At 32.9% G+C, this 10,991-nt stretch overlaps 1 protein-coding gene and 1 pseudogene across 2 annotated transcripts; both read right to left on the reverse strand.

The window, feature by feature from the left end:
* Positions 1 to 1,402: 1,402 nt before the first annotated feature.
* LOC100800394 (adenosine kinase 2-like) lies at positions 1,403 to 3,661 on the reverse strand (annotated as a pseudogene).
* Positions 3,662 to 3,890: 229 nt separating this feature from the next.
* Positions 3,891 to 10,074, reverse strand: PAL2.4 (phenylalanine ammonia-lyase 2.4). Of its 2 annotated transcripts, none has more exons than XM_006589357.4 (3): positions 9,731 to 10,074; positions 9,161 to 9,521; positions 3,891 to 5,871 (listed from the first exon to the last, which is right to left on the reverse strand). In XM_006589357.4, the coding sequence occupies exons 1-3, from the start codon at positions 9,771 to 9,773 to the stop codon at positions 4,122 to 4,124; spliced, it is 2,154 nt and encodes a 717-aa protein (XP_006589420.1). In that variant the 5' UTR covers positions 9,774 to 10,074; the 3' UTR covers positions 3,891 to 4,121. The 2 variants fall into 2 exon arrangements, with proteins under 2 accessions (XP_006589420.1, XP_014618798.1); XM_014763312.3 differs by having other exon boundaries at positions 9,161 to 9,499; positions 9,691 to 10,074.
* Between the last annotated feature and the right edge of the window lie 917 nt (positions 10,075 to 10,991).

A 10,991-nucleotide genomic window follows, 5' to 3' on the forward strand; every position in this document is an offset into this window, starting at 1 on the left:
GTGATCTTGTCTAGGATCTGAGGCTAGCTCTTCAACTGTTTGTAGCTAGCTAGTATACTAGCAATTTTCCATTCTGAGTCATATAGACAAATTATGATATATAGCTATTGGAAGCTAGACGTAACTAGCTTTCCAGGAAAAGTTTAATTTGTACATTTTGTACGGTGATTTCACATTATTAATAAATGAATGGTGATATTTGGACACGTCTATTATGTAAATATTCCCATCAACATCAACACTTTTTATTTATTTTTATATCTCTCTTTTTGTCACATTATATTATCACTTATTAATTATTTATCTCTCTCAAGGTGTAAATATCCTTTGAGTGTACAAAAATAATTTTCCTTCATTTTGTGCATGCATCAAATATAATTGAAAGATAAATATTCAAGTATATATTAGATATATAGATTTGGCATATCCTACTTTATACTTATGGTCTATCAGTATATTAGCATACATTATAATATATTTTTAGAGCGTGCTTATATAAACAGCTTATAAATTAATTATTTATTTAATAATTTTTTATCAAATAAAAATTTATTCATAAGTTTGAGTGTAAATTTTGTTGAAATAAATTAAAAGAGAATTTATAGAATGGTTACGAATTACTTTTATAAGTCTTAATAAACTCTTCCAAAAATCTCGGATAATTTCTATCCTTCACGGATTTTATGAGCCATAGCTTGCAAATCCTTAACTTAATCGTTGAGATATATATATATATATATATATATATATATATATATATATATATATATATATATATATATACTTATCTTTTGGGGAGAAAAAAATATCCTCATTTTTTTATTTAGTTCCGTGTAAAATGACTTTTAGTCTTGTTTTATTAATTGATTTTGACTAGGCCACGTGAAGAGACTCAGTAGTGACATTGACTATGTCTAATAAGACACAATTGCTCATTGCTCATGCTCCATATTGTAACACTGATTTTTTTTGTAAGACAGTGAGCTTACTCTTTGCCTGTCTTCCTTTCCTTTGTTGGTTTGTGTTAATATGAAAAAGGTTGAGCTACTGGTTGGAGTGGGGAAAATATGGGTTGGAGGATCATGTTATAGGAGGAACAAATCATTTTCCAAATCAGTGTTAAAGATACTGGGTTACCATGCAGCATGCATTGCCAACCTAAATTTCTTGCAGGGAGATTTAGCACAAAGGCAATAAAGTTGAGATCATGAATAATAGAGAAAGAAATGTAAGAGCGACAAGTGATACGCGTAATGATTTTTAAACAGTTCAAACACTCAATTAACACTCATTTTATTTTACATCTCTCTTTTGTTACATCACATCCTAGGCCATTTTGGAAGGGCCATGCTGATCTTACACACTGGGTGTGACACAAGACAAACTCTTATTATTAGACAGTTTAACATGTAATGTAAAACAAGAACGAAAGGAAAAGAGGTTTAACTAACATGAGAATTGCTGCATAGCAACCAGCTTTCACGCACTCCTCAATGGCCTTTTCTTGAACCAGCTGTGACAAGAATCCACCAACAAATGCGTCCGCTGCCACACACATGTACAACACAATACGATTATAAGAACAACTGCATCTTACTTTATATCACTTCAAACATTAGATATACTAGTTCTTTTAAGTGCTTTCGTTGCTATCTGTCAATTAAAATCAGAGTTTTATTTCAGTAATCTATATTGTAAACCTTTTATAGTGATATGAAACTATAATTTTGATTGAAGAACAACACCAGAAACACATGATCATCAAGAATCACATTTAAGTTTTATCCTATATATAACATATGGAATTTATAAAATAGACCTATCTTGGTTCCATAGTAGCTATATTAATTTTAAACTCAAAAAGGAGAGACGAATTGAATGGCTTACCTACTCCATTGGTATCCACAATCTTCTCTTTTGGCAGTGGAACAGCTGAGAATAATTTGATCTTTCCATCCTCAGCCAGTACAACGGGAAGAACTGGATCTTGAATGATAACATTATTATCAGTCTAATTGGACATGAAATTGAATGTAATTAGCTTCTAGAAATTAATTGATTGATTTTGTTGAACCATAGAATATATTTAATGAAGGCTTGTTAGAAATCACTAATTACCTTCCAGCCATGCGCCTGTGAAAAGGTTCTAGCCTCAACCCCATAAACAAATACATAGTCAATATACCTAGACAGAACAGGTCAACATTAATTAACTCAGTTCATATATGATGCACAAAAAAAATGTGAGAATGCTTACGGCATAATTTGATCCTGCTCATCCCTGTACGTAAAACTCGCAGATGAATGGAGCAGACAGGTCCATCGTGAAGATCAAGTGCCCCAACAGGTTTTAGTCAATGGTATATATAAACAAATTAGTATTAGATACGTGTGTAAGGATTCGATCAATGTCACTAAAGTAAAAACAGATAATGATTGATGTAACTAATTAATTATATCCTGCCTAGTTATATATGGTGAGTAATTCTTACCTTATTATTCGCAGCTGCATTCCTAGCAAGAATTTTAATGGACTCAAGGGACACGGTGAGGAAAAATCCAGCAACATAATAGTACTTAGCCTTTTCCACTTCTCATCATATATGCTGGAGTTACATTATAGTGAGTATGGAAGAAGAAGAAGATGAAGAAAAAATAAAGTAAGAAACAAGAATGAATATGAATAGGATCATCAAACCTCGTGCCCAAATTTCTGGATGCTTCAAGTGCTTAGCTTTAAAACAATTTGCAGCTGATAAGTTAGCAATAAGGGACCTGCACCGGCCAATATCTTATCACATCATTTCCAGACAATTCCTGTCAATTGTTAGATTAATATAGTGATATAAAGCTAAAGGAGTAAAGGGTCTTAATTAATTTTTTTTTCTTCTAATAATTAGTGAAGCCTCTTTAAATAATAGACTTAGTTTTGTTGTCAACATTCTCACGAATGTTGTAAAGCAAGTGACACTACAAAAAATATTCCGATTTAGCGACCATAGTTTTGCGACTGAACGATATTATCGGCCGATAGGGACTATCCAGCGACTGAACAACATCTCTGGAAGAAAGCGACCGATCCAGCGACCGATCCAGCGACTGCTTCTCTTTTTTGCATATAACAAGATTTTAAAATGCCCAGACGGAATTAGAGACCAATTTTTCAGTCGCAAATGGAACAATTTCACATGGTGGCTAATCCCGTAGCAAAATATAAACTTTGCTGCCAAGTTATTCGCTCACTAATGTCATTTAATATTTGGCGATCCAATATGTCGGGCTAACATTGTAAAATATTAAAATAAGTTAATCATCGTCTCTCACTCTGCGACCGACTCTATTGGTCACTAAATTTATTATAAAGTAATTTACGATTAAATGTTTCAGTCGCTAATATCTTAATAAAAAAATCAATTCAATAATTATAACACTGCAAATTTAAAAAAATATAAATTTAATATTTAAATATTTCAAATATAATTAAAATTTAATAATTATAACATAATAAATATAGTACATTTAAATGTAAATTGTCATGGTTGAAGAATAAGAATCAAGTAGAGTATTCTTTATATGGAATAGCTATTTGATTATCAATGATCAAAAAAATCTTGACGGCCTTTTTAGTTTTAGATATAGAAATGGACTTGAAATCTTCCATCTTGCACATGCAGATGACTTGATGCTCTTGATGAAAAGGAAATACAAAAAAAAAAGTAGAATAGTCTAAAAAGTGCTGCATGAATTAATTATATTGTCCCAAATGTTTTTGAAAAGTCCATAGTTGGACAAATGATATACTTTCTAATATTGTCTCGAAGTATGAAGTTGAACTTCTATTATGGTAATTGAGATTATAAAATAAATCATTTTTTTTTCTTATGTATTACTTTTACTTTGAACTTCGTATGTTTTTATTTTGTTTATGATTTCATGGTCAAACATCTCTGGTTAATCAACACCAATATAAATGTTTTGGTAGTTTACAGAAAAAGAACATATATTAGATTGAAATACAATTCCTACAGTTTCAAATACACGTCCAATAGCGTTATAAAACATACATCATAGGAAAATGAAAAGTAAATTTTGGTTTTCTTAAGAAAAAAGGTAGCACCATCTCAGCATATTGGTAGAGGAGCACCATTCCACTCTTTTAGACAGTCCAACAAAGGATCGATGAACTTCCCTTCACACAATGCAGTAAATACCTTATCAGATTCCTCACCAGGTGACTTGACTTTCTCTCCTGTTAGCAAAGTTGTACCCAAATTTTCTCTCACAAACTTATATAATGGGTAAGACCTGCATTCCTTAATTCGGTTAGGAATAGCAGGATTTCCATTCTCAACTTCAATCCTAGCACTTTCCACCTCTTTGGGCAAAAGGGCATTGAGCTCTTCTTCAAAGGCACCAATCTTTTGGAAAATTGAGGTACTTGAACTCGCCTCTTTGTCACCATTTTGCAATGCATGATCAACTAGGACTAATCTCAACTTTTGCATCAGAGGGTAGGTTGCACTACAGGGGTCATCAATGTAAGCATAGACATACTCACGATCAACAATTTTGAGTAAGTCCTTCTCACAAAACCTAGAAGGATGTAACTCGCCATTGATGCCAACTGTGAGAACTCTTTTGGCCACTTGACTAACGGTATTCTTAACAGTGTTCTTCAAGTTTTCCTCCAAATGCCTCAAATCAATGGCTTGGCACAAAGCAACTAAGAAAGTGGATGACATGAGCTTTAATACATCTATTGCTTCAGCTGTCTTTCTAGAGGAAATTAAGCCTAAAGAGTTCACATCTTGGTTATGTTGCTCAGCACTCTGGACATGAGTGGTAACAGGATTGGCAAGGTATTGGAGTTCTGAACAATAGGATGCCATTGCAATTTCAGCACCTTTGAATCCATAGTCTAAGCTTGGATTGCGACTAGCTGTTAGATTTGAAGGCAAACCATTGTTGTAGAAGTCATTCACAAGTTCAGAGAACTGGGCAAACATAAGTTTACCAATTGATGCAATAGCCAAACGGGTGTTATCCATTGAAACACCAATTGGGGTACCTTGGAAATTCCCCCCATGGAGTGCCTTATTCCTTGAAACATCAATCAAGGGGTTATCATTGACAGAGTTTATCTCCCTTTCAATCATATTTGTTGCATGCCTAATTACTTCAATTTGTGGTCCAAGCCATTGAGGTGATGTTCTAAGAGCATACCTATCTTGTTTAGGCTTTTGAAGTGGATCAATCTCATGTAACTTCTGTGCTGCCTTAACATATGAGCTTCCATCTAATATATGTTCCATGATAGCTGCAGCCTCAATTTGGCCAGGGTGGTGCTTCAATTTATGAGTCAAGTGGTCTGTGAATTCTTGTTTTCCTTGCATGACTTCAGCAAAAATTGCAGACAAAACTTCTGAAAGGATGACAAGCAAATTTGCCTCAAAAAGAACCGTGGAAGCCAAGCCAGATCCTACTGCAGTGCCATTCACTAGTGCCAAACCCTCTTTAGGTTGCAACTCAAAGAAACCACCATCTATTCCAGCTAGTTGAAAGGCCTCTTTAGCATTAAGAACTTGTCCATTAGGTCCAATAGACTTGGAGTTTGGCCTTCCAATCAAGAGGCCAGCAACATATGATAAAGGAACCAAGTCACCTGATGCAGTGATTGTACCACGTAGAGGAAGACATGGGGTTATGTTATGGTTCAAAAACTTGGTGATGGCCTCCATGATTTCAAATCTAATGCCTGAGTATCCTTGAAGCAAGGTATTGATCCTAACCAACATGGCTGCCCTTGTAGCTGAGTGAGGTAAGGTGTGACAAGATTCTGTTCCATTGCCAAAAATGCCAGCATTCAAAAATCTGTTAAAACAAAGTAGTTATTGAATTGTGTCAGTGTCAACACTAAATTATAATAACAAAATGACAAGAATTGTATATAATGAATAATACTAATAAATTATAAACAACTAAGAAACATATTGACTAAACCGAATAAACAATAAGGGTGGGCTTCCAAGTAATTCATACTAAGTCAAACAATCGTGTTGAATAGAAGTCCAAGTACATTAAAATAATATCCCAATCATGTAAAGCCACCAACCAGTCTCTAACAATTAATAGATAACTCCGCCATTGCCATTTAATATAACATATTAACAATTGATCAGTCGTGCAAGAATTTTTTATTTTCTACTTTTTTTCATAACACCTTTTTTAGGCACACATATTCGGCATTTGCTTCTGTTTTTTTTTCTTTCTTTCTTGCATATAGGAAATTAATTGGTTTGAAATGAAAATATATAATTTTGTATACAAATTATGATGATAATTATCTATATCTTTTTATCTTTTATTTTGTATATTTGATCTGATCATATTTTTTAAAAAAACAAATCAGTATTTTGTCTTATTTTTTTCCAAAAAAAATATATTAAAATGCTACTAAAGTAGTTTTTTTTAACATGCATTAAAGTGGTATCCTTCCTTTCTTTTTCTCAGAGCAATATAGCATTAAGGAAGAGAAAAAAAAGAATGCATAAAGAAAGAGCCACATAACATTAAATATAAAGTTGTGGCATCAGTGGTTCTGGTGCTTCCATGCAGACTCGCCTAATGGGACAACCGTAATATCGGTTAATAATTAATGGTCTGTCATTCGAACTTTGTCAGCATCGAATTTTTAGCACACTCATGAATATAACATTTTTATACCTAAAAGTTTATAGATATATCTTTATATTTATTTACACTATGTGTCAAACATCACTTACTTTTCAGTTTTCACGCAACTTCACATGCAATAATACTTCTACTCTCATACAATTCTTTGTTATTTCTTTAATAATTATTCGTATAGTATTTTCCTCCATTACAAATTTCGTGGCCATGATTTGACTTTGATGGGACGATATCAACTCAAAGACAAAGCAGCAAAAGCAAAATTCAGAAATGACAAGTCATCTCTTTGTTGTGTGACTGGGAATTTTTGTTTACTTTCCGGCTATTAGACAAGTGTACGTTCTCTTAAAATTGTCTTATTTTCTGTTTTCATCTTTGAAAGTTATGTCTTTTTTTTTTTTTGCATAATAATAATAATAATTAACATTTGGATAATGACTTCCTTCTTCTTTTTTTTTTTTTGGTGACTGCTTCCTTCTTTAACAGCATGTTCGTTTAAGATAAATATTGCCGTAAGTATACTTTTCTTATACATTTTTATTTAAAGGGAAAATGTTTTCCTTTCTATCACTTAGCAACTTACATTTATAAAAAAAAAAATCTTAACCAAACACACGTTGGAATGGAGTGGACCACTTAACGCGGGTGCTCGAGTCATTGTTGATCAATAATTCGTAGAGAACGGGTACTGTTCTTATTTTTTAATTGATTTTTTTAATAAATATAAAATATCATTTTAATTTTTAAAAATTATTAAACCTACTTCCATAAGAACGTTTAAGTATTTCATAACATTATAAGAGTTTTCTATATATACATAAAAAAAAACATCATAGGAGTTTGTTTTTTACCCTTTCCACCTATTTTTCCATGCCTAATAATTATTTTATGCGTTAAAACTAGAGGTTACAAAACATCAATAACCGCTTCCATAAGCGGCAGTTATTATATCCAGACTTTTACCACATAGAACTATTTCTTATTTAAAAGTTATAATTGTTTGGTTATTTTTTCTTTTTATTTCAATTTTATCTATTTTTTTATTCACCTCATTTTGGAATCAACAGTAACTCTTTGTTTGGTTTACAAAAGAAAAAGAAAAAGAAAAAAGGAAAGAAAAAGAATAAATGAGGTGCTTTTTTTATGGTTTGTTATAAGAGAAAATCAAAAGAAAGAAAAAATGAGTTTTATTTTCCTTTGTTAGATTGCTTAAAAATGAGAAGAAAGAAAAATATAAATTTATAAAAAGACATGAATATCCTTAAACAAAATTATTTACACACAAAATTAAAAAAATGAATATATTAATATATTTTTATAAACTTAAATAAAAAATTAGAAAAACATGAAATTATTATAAAATCAAGCAACGCAACCCTTTGAACACCTTCAGGATCCTCATAGTAAATTAGTAAATATTGCAAGTGATGAAATAATGAAAAAGAAAAAAAATACAAGAAATATCTCGACAAATTAATAGCAAAAAGAAGAAGGAAAAAAAACGTTAAATAAAAGGTGAAGAAAAGAATGAGAAAATGAGGAAGGAGAAGAACATGGGAAAAAATTATTGCAAAGTAAAGGTAAGAGGAAGGAGAAAAAATCTCAAGTAGATAAATAAAAACACCTCTCGCATAAAAGCAACAACAATAAATAACAAAGAAAACATGAAAGAGATTGAATAACTAAATTGAGGGTCTTTTTATCTTTTCATATATAAATTTGAATTTTTTTCACTTTTTTTTTCGATTTGGACGGAAATAATTTTTAAAATGAGACCCACATTACCTAATTTTTTTCTCTCAATTTTATTAAAAAAATAAACAAAATTTAAACTTTTCTTTCCTTTATTTTTTTTTTCTTTGATTTTCCAGTCCAATCAGACGAGGCCTAAGTGAACCTAAACGAAAGTAGAAAAGAGGACACACCTGTGTCAAATCTACAAAAGCACACGAAAAAGGGAAACAAAAAAAAATTACAGATCATGAGACGACTCTCTACCTAATTGCATGCAGCAGATCACTGGTAATCCACCTACCCCCAAGTACCCAAAAAAATTAAAATATTCAGTTATATGTAGATATAAAACACCAGATCCACCAATATAACTTATATCCCATTAATCAATCAATTAATGAAATAAGTACAGTTTTATACTGTAATTTAATTATAAATTATTATTATTATATATATAAAATAAATTTATTATAATTATTTTAAAAATCATACTAATAATATTTTTTTATAAGTTTTTTTATAGAAATAAACTTATTTTATTTTAGATTAAAATATAAGAATAAATTCAAAGAGAAATACAATAAAATAAACGGTTGCTATAAGCGATACAATTAATTGATAATATAAAAATTATATTAGAAAAACAATTTTTTATTAAATTTTAATCTCTCCGCAAATATATATATATATATAATGCATGACGAATAAACTCTAATAAAAAAGAAATAATTATCACCTGATGAGTTCGGTTTGGAGGGCACCACCTTGCTTGGTTCTCCTATGTGAGGTTGCACCAAACCCTGTGGTAACCCCGTAGCTATCAGTGCCCTTAACCATGCTATCCATGACCCAGTCACTGCTGGCCTTGACACCGCGATGGGTCTCCTTGGCCAGCTTCACCGTAACTCCGCCGTGGTGGTGGGTGGCAACCGCCGCCACCTGAGACACGGTGAGGCTCTTGCCACCCAACGTCACCACGGGGTTACGGTAGTCCTCCACCATGCGCTTCACCTCATCAAGGTGGCTACCCTTCAAAGCTTCCGCGGCCATGCCCCAGTTAAGTGGGTCCGTGCTACCATTGCAAAGGTTCAATGAACCATTTGCATTGCCGTAACTCCGCCGTGGTGGTGGGTGGCAACCGCCGCCACCTGAGACACGGTGAGGCTCTTGCCACCCAACGTCACCACGGGGTTACGGTAGTCCTCCACCATGCGCTTCACCTCATCAAGGTGGCTACCCTTCAAAGCTTCCGCGGCCATGCCCCAGTTAAGTGGGTCCGTGCTACCATTGCAAAGGTTCAATGAACCATTTGCATTGCCATTGCTATGAATTTCCTTGGAATATTCCATCCTAAAAAAATGGCCTGGTCGGAGAGGAAGTATTATAGGATATGGGAAAAATCAACTTAAGGTTGTTGTTTTTTGTTTTATTTCTCTCTGTCTCTTAAGATCTTGTGTGTGGATATGTGAATGATGATGTTGTTGGGTGATATATGATGTGTTATAGCTACGCTAGGTGGATAAATACGTAGTACATGGGAAGTTAGAAATTGGAAAGGAACAAATGCACAAATGTGGGATTGGAGGGTGAGATTGCATAAGAATGGTAAATGGAAAATTTTCTATTTTGGGGGGGTGTGGGAAAAGAAAAATTTTCCTGAGGAAAGAGAGAAAAAATGGGGGGTATATATAGAAGGGTTGGTGACATTTAGTGTAGGTGGGTAAGCCGATGGGTTAGTTGAGAACGTGAGGTGGCCGTTGGATCGTCATGGGAATGGAGGGCTGAGATTGTGGGACGTGGATGTGGGTGAAGTGTGGTGGAGGCAGTGCTGGGTCCAAGTTATTGAGCGTGGTGGTTTCAGTTTACTGGTCAATATTGAGGAAAAGGACAGGTAAGTGAGATGAAGAAGGGTAGGGCAAGGGCAAGAGAAGAAGAGAGAAAGAGAGGGGTTGGTGGACAGTGGACACAAGACACGATTTCAAAGGATGTTGAACTGTGTGTAGAGACATTTTATTAGGACACATGATGTTCAAGTACCAAATTAATGTCCTCCATATCCATCACATTGTGCTTAGTGCACAACACGTACAAGTGTTAATTCAATCGATTTTGTGTGTTTGGACTCACGTTCAATTTGCACATATATAGTAGTAATAAAATCACGTTAAATTTATTTTTATGCACAAGTTATGAAGCAATATATTGTTTTTAACTTCTCGTGGAACGCATGTAGAGTTATCATTAACGCAGAAAAAAATATGTTGTGAGACTTGAGAGAGATATTATCACTATTATATAAGATATTTTTAGAATAATATATTTTTAACATTTACAGTAATCACTCTTGTAGGAGAGATTAGTGGAATGAATAACCGAGTGTTTTGTATATTTTTTTAAAAATTAAGAAAGATTTGTGTAGAATATAAAAGAAACAGGTGTTTGTATATTTTCATAAAATCTCGTAAGTGATTAGTGTAATTTACTTATTTAATTAACTTCATTTGTATAATTCACTTCCTTTATTCTTTACCATTGTAGCTATCATTTTTATATATGACTTAATTACA

This window comes from Glycine max, chromosome 10 (assembly GCF_000004515.6).
Source record: "Glycine max cultivar Williams 82 chromosome 10, Glycine_max_v4.0, whole genome shotgun sequence".
Lineage (NCBI taxonomy): Eukaryota > Viridiplantae > Streptophyta > Magnoliopsida > Fabales > Fabaceae > Glycine > Glycine max.